This window comes from Stylophora pistillata, chromosome 3, assembly GCF_964205215.1.
Source record: "Stylophora pistillata chromosome 3, jaStyPist1.2, whole genome shotgun sequence".
Taxonomy (NCBI): domain Eukaryota; kingdom Metazoa; phylum Cnidaria; class Anthozoa; order Scleractinia; family Pocilloporidae; genus Stylophora; species Stylophora pistillata.
The window spans coordinates 10,784,116-10,805,987 of record NC_142521.1 but is presented as its reverse complement, the minus strand read 5'-3'; the positions used below and the strand labels follow the sequence as shown (position 1 = coordinate 10,805,987).

General features: G+C 40.0%; 1 protein-coding gene across 3 annotated transcripts in view; it reads right to left on the bottom strand.

Moving 5' to 3' along the window:
• Positions 1-21,872, bottom strand: part of LOC148734490 (polycystin family receptor for egg jelly-like) — a 36,620-nt gene that overhangs the window by 2,477 nt on the left and 12,271 nt on the right. For all 3 annotated transcript variants that reach the window (XM_088753450.1, XM_088753451.1, XM_088753452.1), the window contains 19 exons: positions 21,599-21,865; positions 20,231-21,292; positions 19,398-19,574; positions 18,894-19,196; positions 17,919-18,206; positions 16,747-16,926; positions 15,180-15,437; positions 13,986-14,240; positions 13,315-13,482; positions 10,096-12,508; positions 9,364-9,970; positions 8,856-9,050; positions 8,607-8,732; positions 8,098-8,289; positions 7,544-7,777; positions 6,247-7,005; positions 5,210-5,446; positions 1,956-3,476; positions 811-985 (listed from right to left, as the gene is read on the bottom strand). In XM_088753450.1, coding sequence (XP_088609576.1) covers positions 811-985; positions 1,956-3,476; positions 5,210-5,446; positions 6,247-7,005; positions 7,544-7,777; positions 8,098-8,289; positions 8,607-8,732; positions 8,856-9,050; positions 9,364-9,970; positions 10,096-12,508; positions 13,315-13,482; positions 13,986-14,240; positions 15,180-15,437; positions 16,747-16,926; positions 17,919-18,206; positions 18,894-19,196; positions 19,398-19,574; positions 20,231-21,292; positions 21,599-21,865 — 9,417 coding nt within the window. The remainder of the gene's footprint in view (positions 1-810; positions 986-1,955; positions 3,477-5,209; positions 5,447-6,246; positions 7,006-7,543; positions 7,778-8,097; positions 8,290-8,606; positions 8,733-8,855; positions 9,051-9,363; positions 9,971-10,095; positions 12,509-13,314; positions 13,483-13,985; positions 14,241-15,179; positions 15,438-16,746; positions 16,927-17,918; positions 18,207-18,893; positions 19,197-19,397; positions 19,575-20,230; positions 21,293-21,598; positions 21,866-21,872) is intronic.

Sequence of the window (21,872 nt, the reverse complement as noted above, 5' to 3'; positions counted from 1 at the left end):
TGAAATGCATTATTGTCCCACAAATCCAGTTTCAATCATCGTGGATCTAGAGGAAAGGCCACCGAAATAACTGATTCATCCAAAACGGCCGTAAAAATTAAAATTATTTCTAATATCGTTTGTAGAAACTTAGAGTATTGATAATTTACTCAGATCTAAAAAAAAAAAACAAATTACGCTTCCAATAGCCTATTTCACACCAAAGGTAGATAGTGCGAGCGGAAGTATACGTTTAAATTCGCTTTCCCCAGTACTGGAACTTCGTCAACTTGAATAAAAAAAAAAAACAGTTTCAGCCTATAAAAGGTTTGTTTTCATTAACGAGGTTGATAAAGCGGGTCACTGATGCACTAAATACGAATGTAAATAGTGAGCGTGAACTACTCAGGCAAGCCGTTGGGCATATGAGCAGCGTATAGAAAGGGAGAAAAGCACACCAGTACAGGGGCGGATCCGGGTATTTTTGATTGAGAGGGTCCAAACTTTGGTTCAGAAAGGACTGTTGGACTATTTTGAGGCAAGTTACTTCTCCCCAACACCCCCCACACCCCCTCCCACCAGTCGCGGTGGCGCGTTATAATTCCTTGGCCGCTTACCGTTTACTTAGATTCATTAATTAAAAAATCAGCCAGTTAAAAAGTGATATACGATCCTGTCGATGTAAGAATTTCATTCTCAAAGTTGTAAGCGTCGGGTCTGATAGGGGGGGTCCGGACTCCCCGGACCCTCCCCCTGGATCCGCCACTGCAGTAGATAGATGAACAGACAGAGAGAGAGATAGGGCGACAGGACATGTAAAAGACGCCTCACCATTCAAAATTCGCAGTTGCCTCAGACGCGCCATTCCCACAAGAGTTGAAGTCCTATCAGCCACAAATCCTTTTTCTGAATCCGCAGGGACCACACCATTGTACCATGCGCCAACGAAAATTTGTGGAATGAACGAATATCTAAGCCAGAATAGAACTTCGGAAAAGTGTCGAGTCTAAGGAAAAATGTGACAGCAGTAATCATTTTTACCGAGCAGCAAGTTCGCTGAATGACGAAAAATATCATTACACAAATTGGCCTTGTTTTCTCGAAACATACTAGATTAACTTAGATATCAGAGTTTATTAATACTGGATCATTGGATAATACAATTCAAGAATTTTTATTGGCTTAGCCATTATAGTCTGTGAGCCAATATACCATAATCTAATATCTGTACATTGTAACATCCGGTTTCTTCTTAAAAAATAAAGTCGAGAAGATTTGTCTAATCTCTTGGGCGCGTTTTTTTTAATAAAACAATTATTCCACTCGCGCTTGTTGGATATGACATAATTATAGCCAACTCGGCGCTACGCGCCTCGTTGGCTCTCTATCATCTCATATCCAACGCGCGCTCGTGGAATAATTGTTAATTATTAAAAACTAGATCATTGGATAATGCAATTCAAGACTTTTTATTGGCTTAGCCATTATGGTATATGAGCCAATATACCATAATCTACAAATATGGTAAGCGTACGTGTCAGCTTAAAATTAAAAGAGAGCTAAAAATTTAATAAAATTTAATAATTTAATGCAGCGTTTTTAATAAAACAATTATTCAACTCGCGTTTGTTGGATATGAGATGATTATAGCCAACTCGGCGCTACGCGCCTCGTTGACTATCTATCATCTCATATCCAACGCGCGCTCGTGGAATAATTGTTACTTATCCTTTTTTTCATCAAAGGAGCATCATGTTGCCGCATAAGGCCTCCAATCTACATGTGCCACCAATTACAAGAAATTCACTTTTCAAAATGTCACAACTGGGCATAGATTAAACCAGCTCTCACCCTTAGCCACCTTTTTAATCGTCTTTAGTCTACAATGTTTAAGTAGTTCTCATCCGATTATTTTGAATGGAGCTTGCTCCTTAACGGAGCTGTTAGATATGAATGATTCGAGTCAATCCACTCACCGTTACAGAGAAGTCATTCTCCAGGTGCTTGGTATACTCATAGGCGATTGGGTCCCGGTGTACGTATGCCACCATAAGCAGCAGCAGCAGAAACAGAGAGTAAAAAAATACATCAGTCATGACTTCGGAAGACTTGATTTCTTTCATCCTTTTTATTTTCGCCTTTTCCAGTATATTTCTCTGCAATGGCTTAGAATTATCCCATGGTATACTATCCTCAGATTGAGCTTCAATTGAGCGACATTTTTCACCGCTGTTATTTACTGTGTCTTTTTTTCTCTTAAAATGTTGGCGCTTCTCTTTTTGCTCAATGGTAAATTTGACGACAAAGGCGATAACGGCCGAAAATAAGGCCACTTTAACTGGCTGAGAGATGGAAGCATCTTGAATAAAAGACACGAAAAACGATAGGAGCCACTGCTGAGATCTTTCGCTTCCCCACTGAAGAGAGTACGACAGGGTGAAGAAAGCTGATATCAACACTGATACGAAACACAATACCCAGGCAAGGTAGTACAAACACGTGTACAAACTTTTCCTTCTCTTCTCTTGGGAAGTTTTAGGGTCAACATTCTTTAGGTCGGACACACTCTCACTGACTGTTAGCCTATCTGCGGATGCTGACTTATCAGTAGAAATGCTGATTGTACTATTTGCTTCATATGTCATGGGAAGGTATTTTTCTGACCACAGATTTAAGCGGCGACCAAAGCAACCAGGGAGTGTTATTGGTTTTCTTTTGAATAAAGTACTTTTCTCTCTTCCAGTCTCTCCTAAATTGGACATTGACGCATTAGATGATTTGCGAAATAGTTGTGTAATAGCCAAGTTTATAGGGAAGATGATTAAACTGCTCTGTATTCCAATCATTAGTTGACGCATGGTAACCTTAATAGGACCTAGATAGAATACCGCAGAAGTGTCAACTTTGCCGCTATCGTAAAACATAGCGTTTGTGATCATGGTACAGAACAAAATCGACAGACAACAGGAGGCACGCTGCACACGAGAAAAACTGCTCTGAGGTGGCTTGGCGGCCACTGAAATCCATAAATGTTCGTCGTAGAGGCCATCTGCACTGTGAGACAAAAATAAGTACCTGTAATTCGCCATTTCAGTGATGTTTGCAACGTACATCACTTTTTCCGTTCTCCCATCGCCACTTTCAACAGCCAACCAATCTCTGCACATAAAGGTCCATTTCTCGTCCTTCAAAACGTCTCGTATAGCCACGTGATCAAGATACCAGGAGGGATTATCTCCTGAATTATCATGCCATATATGCAGATAAAGCAGTTGACCCAGCGAGCTTGGCAGAGAAATGGTAACAGTAACGACTGTCCCTCTTTTAAATTTCAGTTTAGTGAGCTTGCTCAGTGGAAGGGTGTCGCTGGACCCATTTTCTCCCACAAAGAGGAAGGCAACATTGGCTGTAGTTCCTGAATTCCTTCCTTTGTTTGTAGATATAGTGACTTCGTACACATAAGGGTTTGATGACTTTCCAATGACCAACGTACCTCCCTGCAACGACAATTCAAAAACCTCTGAACAATTAGTAGAGAAACAATGTAGTGAAACCTTGTCATTTGATTCTTTCTTTCCAGTAGAGTCCACGTAAAAAGTGCCCTAATCCGTGGTAATTTATAAAGTTCTCCTATCTAAACATCAGATAGTCACAATGAAGTCTCCAATACTGCTTTTAATGATGATTATGCTAATCATGTAGGTTACTACCAGCAACAGCTTCTCCCGTTTGTAACAATTAACAAATGGTAAACACCCCAGCGTACACTATTGAATTATGGATGCACTTGGGAGGTTTGCTAAGCACTCAAGAAGCTAGAGTCGCCCTCGGCTATCGCCTCAAGCGACTCTTACGCTTCTTTCGTGCTTAGCAACCTCCCGCGTGCATCCATAACTCAATAGTGTACGCTGTGGTGTTTACCATTTGTTTTATAACAAATAACAATTTTGAGATACAATGAATATATGAAGTTCATATATTTTGAACTGCGGTATTAGATACGTATGATGCAAGATCCTCGCAGTAGATAGCGCTATTTATGCAATAGCGAAAATCAGACCTGAAAAAAATCAGGCCTGTACGAGACTCGAACCACTGACCTCTGCGATACTAGTGCAGCGCTCTACCAATTGAGCTAACAAGCCAACTGGGAGCAGGCCGTTAAGTTGATTCGTAATAAATCCGTGAAAGTGATAAATGAGATACAATGAATATATGAAGTTCATATATTTTGAACTGCGGTATTAGATACGTATGATGCAAGATCCTCGCAGTAGATAGCTCTACTTATGCAATAGCGAAAATCAGACCTGAAAAAAATCAGGCCTGTACGGGACTCGAACCACTGACCTCTGCGATACTAGTGCAGCGCTCTACCAATTGAGCTAACAAGCCAACTGGGAGCAGGCCGTTAAGTTGATTCGTAATAAACCCGTGAAAGTGATAAATGAGATACAATGAATATATGAAGTTCATATATTTTGAACTGCGGTATTAGATACGTATGATGCAAGATCCTCGCAGTAGATAGCTCTACTTATGCAATAGCGAAAATCAGACCTGAAAAAAATCAGGCCTGTACGGGACTCGAATCACCGGTTTATTACGAATCAACTTAACGGCCTGCTCCCAGTTGGCTTGTTAGTTCAATTGGTAGAGCGCTGCATTAGTATCGCAGAGGTCAGTGGTTCGAGTCCCGTACAGGCCTGATTTTTTTCAGGCCTGATTTTCGCTATTGCATAAATAGCGCTATCTACTGCGAGGATCTTGCATCATACGTAAATAACAATTTTATTTAGCAATAATTTCCATAAAATCCTCTACAATACAAAATACTAACAGCGTAAAAAACGATCCAAAATAACTCACTTTCGGCTCACATCTACTTTTTTTTTTGGTCAAAGCGTCTGGAAAACTATAAATAACGGAGTCAAATCTGAACAGATTCAAAGTCTAATAATCTGATAAGTAAAAGCATATCTCAAACTATACATATATTTGTTTTATAACATAACATTGATTCATTGTAGCTAAATAGTTCCCTTTTATTTAACAAATCTTACGCGACCAGAAAAAACAAGCGCGCGCGTAAAAATAGTCTTTGCATTTGCTCACGTCAACAGCGTACACCCATGAGCAAATGGGGGACGCTAAAATTGACCAATCAGAGCGCGCGCTTTACTTTGGTTATGTTATAAATCCAGTTAAGGAAGAGTTTATTACTCGTTACCTGAGAAGAGTGATCCTTTATGTCAGCCCTCCGTGCCCATACAATAACGAGCAGATACAACAAGAATACACTGATTATTGAAGCCAATACAGCAATGTTGTTATGGATGTCAGCAAAAGCAATCCAAACTTTATCGAAGTCGATGGGATTTGGTTTTACGAGAAAACCTCCACCGAAGGATGTCAAATGCTTGCAGCGACAGGTCATGGTTCGTGACAAGGTCCGCCGTCGGCCAGTCTGAGAAATAAAGTCACAGGCTTGGCTTGTTACACCAGTCTTTCTTTGTAGTTGATTGATGGTTAAAGTGCACCTAAACCCAAAATGTTTTTTTCGCTTAACGAAATAAGCGTATTTTTTGGAGTATTTCGGTGCAAAAATGTTTTTATTTGCTCAAATCTTCAATTTTCTGTGCCCAGTCAAAATACGGAAAATCGGCCGCCATCTTGCCCCACGACCGAGTTTAAAGAGGAATGGCTCTAGCGGGTAATGTGACGTCAAATAGAGGACACGAAAGTCTGCATTTCACAGATTTTCACTTGTTTGGGAAGGTTGTAGTCGATATTGTCGGAAAATATGCCGACTAAGTGTGTTGTAGAAGGATGTAGCAACGTGAGAAATTTGCAAGAGGGTATCGCGCTTCATACATTCCTCATACAAAAAGTTTTGGGTTTAGGTGCACTTTAAACATTTTTTTGAAAGAATCATCAGTTCGTCATTTCATCAATGAACCACATTAGATGCTATTAGAAAACAAATTATAGAAATCCCATATTTTGAAGAAGTTTGCCGTTGTAATGCAGTTACTACAAACAATTTGAAATGATCTTTTTAAATGCAGTCAGTCGGTGGGATCTTTCTTGCATGAAGGTATATTGCTCCAGCCATCAAGATTCTTCTCTGAAATACACAGAAGTCGACTGCTGGAAAACCCTAACCAATTTCTCTTTTCAGAAATGTTTCAAAACATTTTTCAAAGCATTTCATGACATCGACAAAAGTTTATTAGCGGCTCCGACCCCAAACAGTGTATTCCTTACCCTACATCCACCGCCTGAAAACTGGTTGCCATCAGGATTCCAAAAACTGCAGCCCAGACCAAACTGTTCCATCGAGTAGTTACTGTGTTTGGACTCATCGTAACTTTGCTGTCCTGAAACAAACTTTCCATTTGAGGGAAGAGCGGTCGGGGGATCCTTGTACTGGATACAATCGGAAACACCTCGTTTCGACCTTCGTCCAGCTCCACAATCTCTTCTTTGTCTGTTATGAGAGCCAGGTTTATTTTCAGTCAGCCCTTCATATTTCACGCCGATGTAATACGTACCAATTTTCGTCAAGTAGGTACTCGGTAAGAAAAGGCTATAAGGGTTATCAGTGCAGTTGTTGTTTTCAGTGAGAAATGTGTCTTTAATGGAGCAGCTTGAGAAGTTTGGTAATTTTATCTGCAAATCGTAGTCCAAGATTGTTGGCTTCTCTCCATGCTTAACTAATATAGTCAGCTGTTCTTGTTTCTCTAAAGGCGTTATGTAGAATTCGATGGCTTCATTGGTTTCCTCGATTTCAAACGTGTGATACTGTATACTTTCGTTGTCTGTTTGTTTATAGAAGATATCTTGGTTTGCCTCAGGCACCGTCGGTTCGAAAGGAATCTGTAGGTCGATTTCTCCTGCTAAATCGAGTATATCTATAACTTGACGCGCCCCTTTGATTTCTTTAATCTTGACGTCTAAAATAGCGGTGGTCACCAATTGGCTGGACTTGTCCCAGGTATATGGGTTCTTCGGAAGGTAAAGCAGCTGCCAAAGAAAAACAATTTCCAAGTAAGGTATTTCAGTCGACTTCATTATGCAATAGACGAGATCAAGTCAATTTTATGTTTTCAATTCATCCCTACTGATGGACACAAGTGGGTCGAAAGATTGACTCCTGCGATGTTAAAATTGACCTTCATCTAAGTAGAAGACCAAGCAACGAAACGTGTTTGATTTCTTTAGGAGAAAAAGTCTATCTGACGTTCTTTATTATCAAAGTACGATCAATCTAGGGGTTTTGTCTCCCGATATAAGCAGTATTTCTAATTAAATTCTTCCTAAGTCATATTTCGATTCAAGGTACCTTGTCTTTCGGGAATACAATTATTTTAGTCTTGTTGCCAGAACATTTTTGTGGAGAACGAATACAGACAACATGGGATATTCCCCGTGGACAAATTTCGAGTCAGGGAATTGGGTATTCGAATATCATCAGCTCTGTGAGATATTTTGCTTTGTTATGAATGGCAGAATGTGACGCTAAACACAGTGGAACAGATGAATATGTAAAAACTAAGCATACCTGGACATCAACTGTTTTATTGCCAATTAGACCTTGCAAATCTGGGAAATTCACACTTGCATTTCCTGCACCTATGGGATGATCTGTAAGCGCAGCTACCTTGGCTCTTCTGCAGGTTAATATGGCCGACTTTGTTTGAATTTCAATGTCCTCCTGGCCTGGTAACAGTTTGTTAGAAATAGCCTCGGCGACCTTCTCAAAAGCGTCGATGTTTTTGTAAGCTATTGTTTTACTCTGGTAGAATAGCACAAAAACAATTTAAGCTCAGTTAGCATTGTTTAGTTATCTGAAAGTTATCAAAGAAGTGCCGACACATTGTTATATATAGGTTCTGATGGAAATTCTAACTCAAGGTTGGAGTAGCTCATAATTTGTTGTTTCCAACATAGCCCTTGTTCTTGAATCATTCAGAAGAGAAAGGTTTCTCCTCACAATAAGTTCATTTTATACAATTTTAGTTAATTCAAAGACTTCCTTACTTTCATTACGATTGATAGCTAGTAGAGTTTAAACTATCTACCTGACATGGGCTACTGGCCAACAACTAATTATACCTTATTCTGGTCGAGTTCACCCGTGATACCCATCCGCCTGAAATCAGCACTATAAGAAGCTGACATCAAGATGTTGAATACTGCACTCACAAGAGTTACTGCTCCCTCTCTAACCACAGACACTCCAACGTCCTCTTGAGACTTGTTCAACAGAAGATTTATCATGCTTGAAATCTTGTTTGTTGCTATTTCCTTACAAAAAAGGTGACGCGTCATGGCAACATTAAAAAGAAGTAAATTAGCGACAATACTGAAGTACTCACTTGCGAAAAGTGATCGACATGGTAGTTTGTCCTCGAGAAGATTATCGTCATGGTAACAGAGAGTGACGTTTCGACAACTTGAGTACAAGTTAGCAACAGGATGAAGGTAGGATCGCATTGTCAGATGAGCTTTACAAACTCAGTTCGTTGAAGGTGACCAGACAATTTTATCTTGCAGTTATTAGTTGTGACTAAAATTGAATTTAAAAAAAGCTAAGCAAATACTGCGTGTTTGTATGTTTGTACCTGAGCTGTTGAGTTGACATGCTTCTTTACTTCTGCTGCTGCTGCTATCATTGTTGAAACCTGATTGATATCTGTCATTGTTGATAGTGGGATCCGAGAAATCTTTTGCATGATGCTATAACGAACCTGCATAGAATGTACCCTAATTGTCAGTAAGAATTCTCGAGCTTTTTCTACTCTCAAAAAATGGTTAGTGAGACTGAAGTGCATAATTGGACCAGTAAGTTTTCTTCAAAAAATTGAACTCACCTCGGTTTGAATTTCAGGAGAGCTCCTGTTACTACTGCCTTGGTGTGTTGCTTCATAATTAAGGTTGGACAGAACACTGCTACCCAGCTCAAAGAATGAATCAATGTCACCGGTATTGAGGTAGAAATTGAGTTTGCTGTTATCCTTCAAAACCAGTTCATCAAGTTCCAATGGGGCAACTTCACGAGGAAGTACCTAAAAATAGATTTATCCGAGGCTGTCATAACAAATTGTAAAAATCAGTTTATCGAAAAAGAAAATCGGGATTCTTTAGGATTAAGCGTCCGTTTACTTGCCATTGGCCCATCAGGTATTCACTCACAGAAGTTAAGTTCTTATAAAGATGCCAGAGAAGACAGCTTAGAATTATCACATTTGTTTTAACTTTTTTAATGAGTAAAGCTAACACGATCCTTTGATCGTTGATGAACCCTGAGAACTAAAAAGGCTTAAAAGTCCTTTCCATAACCGGTCGAATCAGCTCTAACGAGTAAAAAAAAGACGTTACCTTAATAAGCTTTTGGGTATCCATACGCGCACCAAGGGAATCGATTACACTGAAAAGTATCTTTAAGCGGAAGTTGTCATTTGGGTCTCCGGGAGCCAGTTTGACCAAAAATCGTTCTTCCTCAGCCCTGAAGAGCACAGGCTTCAGCTGTGTGTACGGATCATAATAGGAAAACACGTAAAGAAGAGGCATGTTCTTGGTCTGCCACCCTGCACATTTAAATGTAAACATGGTTTGATACGCTTTGCCTGTGGCAGGACTCACAGAACAATTTCCTCCATATGGTGGACGACCTGTTATAAAGCTGTATTCTGAGAAGCTTTCGTGCTGGAGCCATCTATACCACAGTCGCACTACATATGACACCTCGGGGTGTAGAACATCAGCTTTCAACGCAAGATTCTTTGAACTTGTGTTGGATAAGGCGATGCTCTCTAGATCAGCGACTCTGTTCCACTTTTTCCCATCCGTTTCAGTCACACTTCTGTAGAAGAGATCCCAAGAATACAGCCCCAATTTCCCTTTTTCACAAGTTCCAAAGACACAACGACTACTCACGGACAGAATATCAGTTGTAATAACAAGATCTTTGCAGTTCACCTCACACCTAAAATAAAACATTCACTGACGTTATTATATTTGCACAGAGAGGTTAGCAAGAATAAAACGTTACCTAACATTTCTTGTATGAGAGACTCCCTTGATTGGATCAATGAAAAAAATGTAACATACCTTATATGGAAGTGAGGTATCTCGTCGTCTACAACTTGGATAACTGTCGCCTTTGTAGCTTCTCTATTTCCCGATGACAAAACTAACTTAACCAGGTAAAGTCCGTTGTGGATTATCTTCCTTTGAGGAAGAATTATTTCTGATGAATTGGCTATCACTGTTCCATTTTCATCAAAGCAGCCATGTGGCAAAGGGGACTCACTAAGAGCATTCTTAAAAGTAGACAGGGGCATCTCTAAATAGCTGAAGGTTCTCAATCTGTCAGTAATATTGTAACAATACCATTTAAATGTCAAGGCGCCGCTATCCGGAGTGTCGGGATCCAAGGAACCAGTTGCATTGATAAACACTGGCTGTAAATAACTCCTTCTGCTGCCAGAGCCATCTTGGATGTCGGCAAACAATTCCGAGGTAGTGATCTTCAAATATCCCTCTGCAGTGCCCGCAATGTCAAACGCGTTCTCTAAGGTCAGCGTTAATCTGATGCAATATAATCCATATTCCAATTCATTTGAAAGTATTACGAGGTCAGACCTTTCCGTTACTTTAGTAGTTTGGAGAACAAAGCCCTTATCTGTGATATTTTTTAATATTTTCCACTGAAGGACCGCGCCTGTTGCTCTTTTGCAATCGATTCGGTATCGTGAGCCAACGATGAATTCCTTGGAGCGTGTAATCACCGTTGGTGAAAGCTGATAACTGGCAACGTTTTGCAGAATGACCTGCGGTTGAAAGCATGGCAAGTCCGTGATAACTACAAGGGTTTGAACTGACTCCGAGTTAAAATCATTTTTTCCACTCCAAGTTACGTTATAAGTTGCAGCCTTAGTGTACGTGAAGTTGTATTTTAAGGAAGGATACGGAAACAATGGAATTACAGTCGTATCCTCGTGTTCCACTGTTCTGCAGTTTAGTGATCCAAACACAACTCTCCGACTGTTTCCAAGATCCAGAGTAAAACAGGAAGGATAGCCAGTTTCACTCGCTGAAAGCGTCAGCGTCAAGGTTCTGTTGACCATTACCGGACCGTTTTGACCTATATCTAGCTCAAGTGAACGAGGCACAACCTTGGTTATAACTTTGGCACTGCTGGAGTTGATGGTGTTGTTGCAAAGGAATTGAACCGTGTATTCCCCATAAGATGTTAAGTTGTAACTTAAAAAGGATGTCAGATTCAAATAAGTGAAAAATAGAATGGGCTGGTTACTAACCCCAAGATCCAACCAGCATTGGAATGCCGTTCCTTTCTGGACGCCAAAACTGCACGAGGTTAGGTCAGACAAGCCAACAGTTTTGTTACAGTTTACGTAAGCTCCACTCATCGGCACAAGCTCCAAAACGTCTAGTTTCCGTAGAACACTTATGCTACTGACATTGTTGTGAGCCGTAATGTTGACGTTAAAAGATCCACTTACACCAAAGGAGTAATCAAAGGTTCTCTCTGATGAAATAACCCCGTTTCCATCTCCCATATTGAATAAAAATTTTGGCCGAGTTCCATTCGTAACGTTGATGTGGAAGACAATTCGGTCATGTTGAAAACATGAAGGGTATCTAGTCTGGCACTCCATCGCAACGTTAAATCCGTGAATGGCAACTTCACTTACAATTAAAGCTGAAGCGTTAGCGTGGCTAACTTTATTTGAGGCATAAAAAAAACCATTGCATGCTCCAACTTTGTCGAAGACACATGTTAGCAAGCTGCTTAAGTGACTTGGCCCGTTCAACCAAGTTGCAAGAAAAGGAAGTTCACAATCATAAAATGACGCGTTCACCGAAACGTTCGTTCCCTGTTCTATAGAAAAAAGAAATCTTGCATTGTGACCCACACTCACAAAATAAACCTCTTTATCTGCCTTAAATCCCCTCACCGAATCTTGTACAATAACCTGGTGCGTCAATGTTAAGGAGCTCACCTTGTTCCTCGCGTGCGCATGAGCTATAAAGACGCCAGCTTTGGGATAGGAATAGTTTGTTTCAAGGAATGTGGAGCTAAGAAATTCTCCATTTCCAAAGGAAAACAAAATGAGAGGCTTTTTTAAGGACACAACTTCCAATGAAACATTAAAATAGGATGACACATTCGTTGCGACTGTTTTTGGCGCCGTGAAATTTAATCCTGAGAGCTTAACTTGAACGTAAACCATTTTTGAAATCGTCTGGCTACTGAAGTAGTTAAAGGCGTACACTTTAACCCAGAATTCACCCTCAAAAGTGTAATTGTGCCAGTTTGTAAGAGAAAATGGAGTGCTCGCGTTTGCCATGATATAACTGGACACGGTCTCGTTAGTACCGTTGTCTCCCCAGTTGATGACTCCAGTAGAATTCGTTCCCAGTCTCAATTTCCATTGAAAGAAAAAATTCTGACCTAAAACCACTGAAAATTTATCGCTGGTAAACGACAATCCATCGACTGAAAGAGAAAGAATATATATTAATAATAATAATAATAATAATAATAATAATGATAACGGTTTATTCACAGTATATCCACATAAAAAGGTGTGGCTCTTCATCTGTGAAGGCCTACGATACTAAAATTTAATATTACAACTAATTTATAATGACTAACTAAAATTGTAAGAAAAACTATACATGAAAGTAAATATGCAGAATATATTGGTTGGTGGTGGTGGTTGTTTCTATATCTTTACAAGGAAGACAAAGCGCGCGCCTTAAAGAACGCCTTGCAGAGCCTGCAGTATTCTTTAAAATCTGTGCAATTCCTTATATTTGCTGGCAATTCGTTAAAATCATGGCTGCTGAATGCTGAAAGGTGCCTTGTACAAATGGAACATAAAGCCTTGGAGCAACACTGGAACGAAGATGCCTGACGGGTTTAACGACTTGCAAATTTAAATGGGAGGGCCAGTTATCAGAATACAGTGCTTTAAAAATAGTCTTTAGTAGCGAGTAGTCCCTTAGCTCCAGGATAGGTAGCCAGCCAAGATCCAAAATGGTAGATATACTGTTTACATATTTATAAGTGATGAAACTAGCCATAGCGAACTGGAGCCTATATCTTGATCAGGAGCAAACTAGACGTTGGTATTTAAGTACTTGACGGCTGTAAGTGAAGATAAAAAAGGAGCGATGCTAAATTGGAAAAAATTGTGAAATGTTGGTAAAACACAAAGTGACTTCCTAAACGTACCCCAAGTTTCTTGCAGTTTGATATTTAGTATAACAAGAACAACATTAATTTTTCCCTTCACTTACCCGGGCATGGGAAGTTACAAGGTACAATCTGCTCAATCAAAGGACAATGGGCTCCCCTATTCTTAGAAACAGGACTGAGACATGGCTTTATTCTTCTCCTGACAGGTGTGTGACCACATTCTGTGCAATTACTCCAAGCAGACCATTCTGTGTCCAAACCTCCATATGCTGCAGTTGATTCAAAGGAAAAAGGGAGATAGAAAACGAAATTTAAAAGTTATCCTCGATTGCATTATTGTTATAGCTTATTATACGCTCTGATTGGTCTAAGAAACTTACGCAACCATCTCAACCAAGTAGATAAGTGAGTCTGCCAACGAGAAAAGTTACTCACACAACCAGAGCGTATCTCAGTTTCCACATAGTTGAGTAACGAGAATCATTGCGGTTACGATTTTATGGGATGCTAATTCATCGCCAGTTATAACCCATCAGTGTTCTCGTTAGGATTCCTTGACATTTTCAGAACACTCATTTATCCTCTTCGGTGGAGAGAGGCACCTTGAGAGCAAAATGTCTTGCCCAACAGCACAGTATAGCGACCCGACCAGAGCTTGACCCCGCACATGCCGACCATCAGCGCGACGCATCTCCAATTCAGTACCCGGCTTCATTCCAGGGTAGTTTGCGTTAACATTATAGAATATAACATATCTAATTTCTTGACGTACCTGTCTGGCAGCTGTAATACATTACAAATGTTAGGGAATATCCACAGGAACCTCCCAGCAGATGTCTTTTATTCTTCACAACGCACGACTTTCTGCCATCGCAAAGGTTCTGAATGATTCTCATTGCGCTTTGATCATAATTGCAGTTTCCATTATCATTCCACGAAACTGCATGCGTTATAATGACCATGTTGTCATAGCAACTAAGATTAGTTGGAGCCATTCCATAAGACTCAGACCGTTTCATTCTATAAACTATGGGAGTAAAAATAAACAGAATATAAAGAACGTAATATTTAGTCCAAAACGCCTTTATATTTACGCAACTAAAGGCATTTTTCATGGAAAGATGTCAAACGAAAAATAGCCATTTTGTTATCCTCCTCCTCCGACAAACGCACCACGTGACCATCAACAGGATTAGTAACCTCGCCCTCTAAAGTACTACAAAATGACAGGATTAGTAACCTCGCCCTCTGAAGTACTCCAAAACGACAGGATTAGTAACCTCGCCTCTAAAGTACTACAAAACGATAGGATTAGTAACCTCGCCCTCTGAAGTACTACAAAATGACAGGATTAGTAACTTCGCCCTCAAAAGTACTACAAAACGACAGGATTAGTAGCCTCGCCATCTGAAGTACTCCAAAACGACAGGATTAGTAACCTCGCCCTCTAAAGTACTACAAAACGACAGGATTAGTAACCTCGCCCTCTAAACTACTACAAAACGAGAAACCCATACTATTGATAACCGTTGATGTGTCTATTTTATTGATTATAAGTAATTTACCTTGAAAGCCGGCTTACTTGTAGGAGGTAAGGATAACAACGTTAGCCAGCTTCCAAATTATGTCTTGAAGAGCTCGTTTGTAAGAGACGCACGGCTAATAGCTACTTAAATAATGAATCTGTAAATCCTATTCGAGTTAAGGCTACGATTTGAAACCACTGATGCTCGAGTATGGGAAAATCCAAATACACATCTTCGTATGATCCTATTTGTTCGGGTGTAGACCTATCCCAACTAAATGTGTTCTAAAAACTGGTTCAAAATGCCACGTACTCTAAAATGAAGTAATCCCTTTATACTCTCCGTGACTCTTAATATAAATGATAGAACGCCAAAACGTTTCATTTATTTTGACCAGATACTGCAAATATGGCTCTCTATTTACTTACTACTGCACTTACTTGACTGGCACCTGTACGTTACATTCAGATATTTTTTTAACCCTGGACAAGAATCGTTAAATATGTCGGCTGAAGCTTCGAGGTAGCATTGGCTTCGTCCCTGACATCTTTTCATGACAGCAATCTTGCTACCGTTGTTTGATGGACAAATGCCGTTCCCATAGAAGACTGAACGTATCTCGATCACAGTGTAGTAATTGTTGTCCTTAGGACACACAATTGTGGTATTTTGCCCATCATCAAGGCTCACATTTTTATCTACAGATAAATAACATCTATGACTAAAACTATACAAGAACTTCAAGTCACAATAAAATTCTTTTCCCTATTTCTGTTAAGCAACGATAAAAATCTCTCTCATCTTTATCATACAGGCATGAACCTTCTTTCAAATGACAGCCTTAGGGGCTGGAGTCCCTCTAATTTAGGATGTTCTTCAATGAAAGCTACGGATACCAAGGTCAGTGCAATTTTATGTCCAACATAAGCATATCGTTGGATATAAAACCATAATCTTAGTACTAGAATAAAGTAGTACAAAAGAAGCAATGTGACCATGAATGCTGAGACAATAACCCGTGAGAATCAGCCAATGGCAGTCCATATGCCTATTTTGACATCTAAGCATACCGCATACAAAAGTAAAGACATTTGATCAGCGGTAATCAATTGCTTTACAGTATCAACACAGCAGCCAAATGATTGCACTTGCGCACCTAGATGGATAATTTGCTTTTGTAAACATGGAAAATCTAAGTGAGACGTAGTTTTTCGAACTTTCTAAGGAAAATTCGAAGTTTCTAAGGTCTTATACTAGAGACTTATACACATTATTGTTCTAGACTTGTGCTAGTTTACTCTCGTACTTCTTTTACCCTTTGCACGGCAGAGAGATGAAGTCGTCCTCCGAAAGCTTGGTCGCGCTAGTAGTAGTTATTCTTCGTTATGTCCGAGGTGGAGTCATCGGTAAACATCGAGGGAAAGGAGGAAAAAAGTGAAGTACCATAGGCACACAAGATATATGTGACGATCGCAGGTCTATGTTTACAGCGGACAGTAGACTTTGCAGCAAGGGTAGAAGAAATGTTCTGTCATTTGCATTCATCACCGAAACGAAGCGTCCGCGATAAAAACAGTTGGGATATCAAATTCTTCTTTCATTTATCTTACGCATCAAAATAGTTAAGAATTTTATATTTTCTTCCCTACCTTAGGCTAACCACGTGTTCGTAAATCCCTCTTATTATTTTCAAGCCTCGTGCATGCGCAGTGTTTGACCGCTGTGTTTATACCATTCCTTACTAAGGAGCTTAGGTTAGGCCATCTTCCCTACAGCTGGGGAGCATGGGGTGTTAAGCTCGGGTCTACACCGGACCCTGGGCTGCTCAGTAAGTCCAATTCCACATAGTAGGGAATGGCAAGTAAGGGTGAAGTACAGTGGGAACTCTACATACTCTATCGCCGCAACAGTAATAGAGGCTTACCCCCTAGTTAGTGGGCTCAAAGGGTTTTTGAAACTGATACTGTAGAACTTATGAACTTTATATAGCAAAAGACCTGTTCTCACCTCCACAGCTATGGTAACAGTGATCCTGCTGTGCTAAGTTTGACCAGTAGCCGCAGCCCCTCGGAGGTGCAAAATACTCTATACCAGGATTAACACATCGACGTTTTCTTATTCGACGAGCGGTGAGACCACAGGTTTCGCATGGACCCCAGGGACCCCAAGCAGTATAGATGACTTCCACTTGGAAAGAAGAAAACATTCGAGTCAATTAATTTTCGCTTCTACATAGGCCATTGCAGAAACATTAGAGGACTGGGACGAGTTTCTTATATTGATTACATTGAAAATCTAAACGTTTCAACTGAAATGTTACTGAATGAAAAGCTACCCAGCCAAGTTTGAGAGTTTTCAGCGGAAAAGTGTCCAAATTGAAGCCTTGCAAAAGTTGCAAAAATTCCATACAAACCCTTAAAATTTTTTGCCCTGTCTACCCAATCCATACAAACTCACCATTTTAGGTGATATTGAAAAGCTGTAATTTTGCCATTTTCCCGCTCTAAATACTTCTATTCTTGCTTCAGACTCTCTAATTTAGTTGATCTTTCATTTGAATATCTTACTTTTTCAAACAAACGGAAACCAACCACACTCTTTCCCAGTCCTCTCACGTTTCTTCAATGGCCTATTTGTGGCCTTACTTATCTTATCTCCCACGTGACACTCTCGGGTCTACCACTCACTTGACTGGATGCATCACTGAAAACGACTGTTATTTTTTAAAACTAAAGCGTTATCAGAACATCGCTAAATGATCCTTGGGAAAAGGTATTTTTTTGAAAAGTACGTGAAGGATGTTTTAAACGGGAGAAAAAGACAATAAACAAAAATTGAACATTCATGATGCAATAGCTCAGTGTGTATGAGGCGGAGATTATTGGAGGCTTGTTATATGAAGCTGAAGTTAAAGATGAAGCACATGCAAGTTATGGCCAAATATGGGACCAGGATAGCTGGGTATTTGTGAAGCTTCTACTTTACGTCCCACTCTATTTCCCAACCGGGCTTGGAGTTTACCATCTTTCTTAGTCAATGCGTTCTATGCGTATCTACGGATCGAGAAGAGGTAAAGAAACCTGTGGGAACGTATTGCTCGCTTGAAAAGCCAATCCCAAAGGGAAAAGGAAGTAAATTGTCAACCTTCAAAACACCGGCTTTCGGAGAAGAGCACCAACCTTTCTGACAGCTGTGATGAATCGTGAGATAATTACTGGTGTCTTTGCATTGTTCCAAATCTAATTCATCGTATGATATCTTCGGGATATCGCATTTGTTTACATCACCGCAGAATTGATTCATGACGTCATATTTCAGATCAGAGCTGCACGATCCTGTTTCTGTTGCAGGACAAGATTCTGACTTGTTCATTTGACCATAGAAGGGCGTGTAGTGAAAAACAACTCGCATTCCTAAGGGGCAGCTTAATAAAGCTTTGTCTGCGTCGCAAAATGTTCTTTCAAATACTGCAAAGAGAGAGACATTGACACATGAATATCAAGTTATTACCTAACCAAGGAGGGAATATGTTGCGTTTCCTGAAGATTGCCAAATCTCGAAATTCTGCTCCATTTAAAATTATAATTTTGATTTTTGGTATAGTGTCTAGTGGGATACTTACAACGTGTCAATTCGGCTTGCAACGTCCATCCTCTAGACTTTCCCTGAATTTTGTTTGAAAAGCCTATGACAGGAGATTAATTTATACGGCACGAACATTTGCCACTTTTAAAGGTTCGTCTTGAGCAATTAACAATGTGATAAAGTCTTTTCAAGACACTTATCTAGAGTTCGTTCGGTATTAGAAACACGATTTTTACCGCAAATGCTCAGCGACAGTTAGGTCATCATGTGAAAAAGTTCGCAAAAACAGAAACATGACCTCATTATGATACAGTCATTGGCTTCGACAGATATAAATATTTAATTAACCAAATGTAACACATTTTTTGATTGGTTAAAGTGCCTTTTTATATAAACCGTACTCCAACTAGAGACCTTCTGTATTTATGTAAATAAGCCTTTCTGCCTCAATATTTCAATCAAAAGCGAGGTTAAGAGGGCCAATTTCCATGCACATAAAATGATCATCAATAATCATGTTAGCCATCTATGAAAAAGATCAAAACGAAAGTGTAGAATTATTGTCTTACTAGGACTACACGTGTACTGGATCTTCAATTGCTTTCTGAAGCCAGGGCATGGATCGAGGAAAGTGTCATTAGAAACCTCTATTGTACAATTAGATCTCATCTGACATCTTTCATAGACCTGCGCTCTGTTATGGCCAGCCGTGTCAGTCGGGGGTACGTATGCATCATTAGAAAGGCCACTGCTGTCGCAAATGCTAGCGTTCTCTTGTTCACGGCCGTAGTATATGCTGTTAATGTTGATGAATGTACCGTTTGGACAAGATAAGTTGGCTGTCAAAAATTCGTAGGTTGTAGAATTGCGGTCTAAAAAAAACGTAGATTAACATGGTGACGTCTACTTAAAATTTGTGTATGTGACTACCGATCAATCTAGATGTCTATCGTAACGATACTACCGCTCAATTGTCATGACCCAGTGGTTAGGATTTTGGCTAGTCAGGTTTGGTTTGTGATGGAGGGTAGCTTACACTGCATAGTGTCGAACAAAACAACATAAACACGTACCAAGACACTCTTTGTAACATCCTGACTCCAGAGTTTCTGATTTCCGACCGGAGCAATCACCACCTCCTATAGTAGTGGTAGGATTTTGACAAATCCTCCTCCTGACTTGATGGTACCTTATACCGCACACGTCAGGGCACGCACTCCAGCCTTCCCATTGGAGATAGCCATTGTCAGCTAAGATCAATAGATATCGAAGAGATACTATGGTTCAGTCACAACAAACATGTTTGGTGAATAGAGTAACTTCGTTGATCAGTGCCATTTAAAGAAGAACGTCCAGTCAGATTTCTGTCCTTAGTTTCACGGTAAAAAAAACCGTTCTGTTCCAATATTTTCACAAGGCTAGGCATGCAGACATGGTTAGAGATGCCGGCAGCTTCGAAATATAAGGGGTGAAATAATTGTGATATACTGAGATCCCTTGCCTCCTTTTTATTTCTAATCCATGTAGGTTTGAGACGATGGAAATCTTGAGCCGGATATTCGGGGTTGAAAATATTTTCTTGGACTCCCCTTTGAAACCCACTAAAGCTGTTTAGTGCGTTTGAAATCTTTCATTGTTGCTCGCTCTAACGGGTCGGACCATTAATAAGCTACAGAAAATTTTATTTAATAACGTTTAAAAGATGTTTCATTCAAGCTTTTTTGCCATGTTAGAGCTACAGTCATACAGTTGGGCTGTACTTTCGAGGTCACGATGACATTACATCAAAGTTCCTCGATGATGGGACAGTTGTGGTCATCCCTTTGAAGTCTAATGGCTGTTCGCACAGTCAAATAGAACGACTTATAAGTACTGTTCAGGTTAAGCAATTTTCACGGATACTTACCAGCTTGACAGCTGTGTTTGATAGAAAGTCGTAACTTGGTAATTTTCTCTGCATATGGGTCCTTAAATTTTTTCCTTGTAACGTTAAAATAGCAATTCCTCTTGCCACGGCAGTTGAACAATTTGACAGTGTGTACTCTCTTAGGCACGATCTCCTGAGTGATGTTATAATATTCATACTTTTTTTGCTCCGGGATGATGGAGCTAGAGGAGTTAAACACTAACACTGAAACGTTAGAGGCCATCGTTGCAGATAACGTTGGCAGCAATGCCTTATTCTGTGTTGTTGAAAATGACGTTATGGACGGTTGAGCGATGGTTGTTGCTGTAGTTGAAAATGAAGATGCCAAGGACAGAAAAGTTTCACTTGGTGAGGTTTGTAAAAGCAATGACGGTGTTGTGATTCGTACTTCTGTGGACCATCGGGGGAAGAACGTAGTTTTTGTCGTAGATGAATTCATAAACGGTAGCACCGCTGGATTTGGCAGGGTGGATGATAACAAAGACGGTGTGGTCACTGGTGCTACTACCATTGGTAATGCCGATGTAGACAAAGATCTCTCACCCATTATGGTAGCCTCTGCCTCTGATGATGCAGCAGACACGCCTCGTGAGGTCATTACAGATTGTAGTGATGGTGACGATGGTGACCATAGTGACGATGGTTCTGTCGATGCTGCCAAAGATTCTGATCCTAAAACTGAAGGATAATTGACCTTCGTGGTAAACCAACTAGGATTGCTAGCTGTCGTCGTTTGAGTGACAAACGCAGTCGACGATATGTGAGATCCTGATGCCAGTAGTGGTCTGCTAGCGACTGCTCCTGTCTGTAACACTGTTCTTGGCTGTAACACTGTCCTGTTGGTTGTACTGGTGGACCACATCATGCTCAAGTTACTTGTTGATGGTGCAACCAGGAAAATGGTACTGTTTGGTGCTGATAAATTGCGACTTTTAAGAATATATTCAATTCCGAACCATTCCAATTTGTGAAGGACAAATACTTCCCCTTCTGGGCAAACAAAGTTGCCAATGTCATGTTCTTTTATTTCAGTCACGTTAACTGCAACAAATAGGGTTAAGTTCGTATCAATTTAAAAACAAACTAATCATTTAAACAATAGTCAAGCGCATTTTTTCCCAAACTTTTTCGCTTCTACTGTCTCAATGAGCAATTTTTGCACGTGTATATCGACTTGAGGATGATTGGTAAAACTCGTTTTAAATGTTTTCCTGTTTCTTACAATGAAAATGAAACATATTCCATGAAAAGCCGATTGATTGGAGATGGTTATGTTAATAAAACATCAAAATTGTAAAGAAATAGACAGAAAAGACTGCCTAGATTGAATCTTTTTTTCAGACTCACTATCATTGCAGCTGTAAGAAATGTTGAAATAGTTTGTGTCGCACGGTTTTTCCAGGCCATCATACGATCCGTTTATAACACAAGAGCTCTTTCCTTGGCAGAATGGTGTGACTTTCCAGCTCAGATCAATGGTTGAATCGCATGGTGATGTCGGTGGGCATGTAAAGTTATCAGTTCTTCCATATATTACAGACTCGATGAAAATCCTGGTGTCGTTGTAGCACTTGATTGTTGACAGTGTCGTAGGGCAAATCGTCAAAAGAGATCCTGAGTA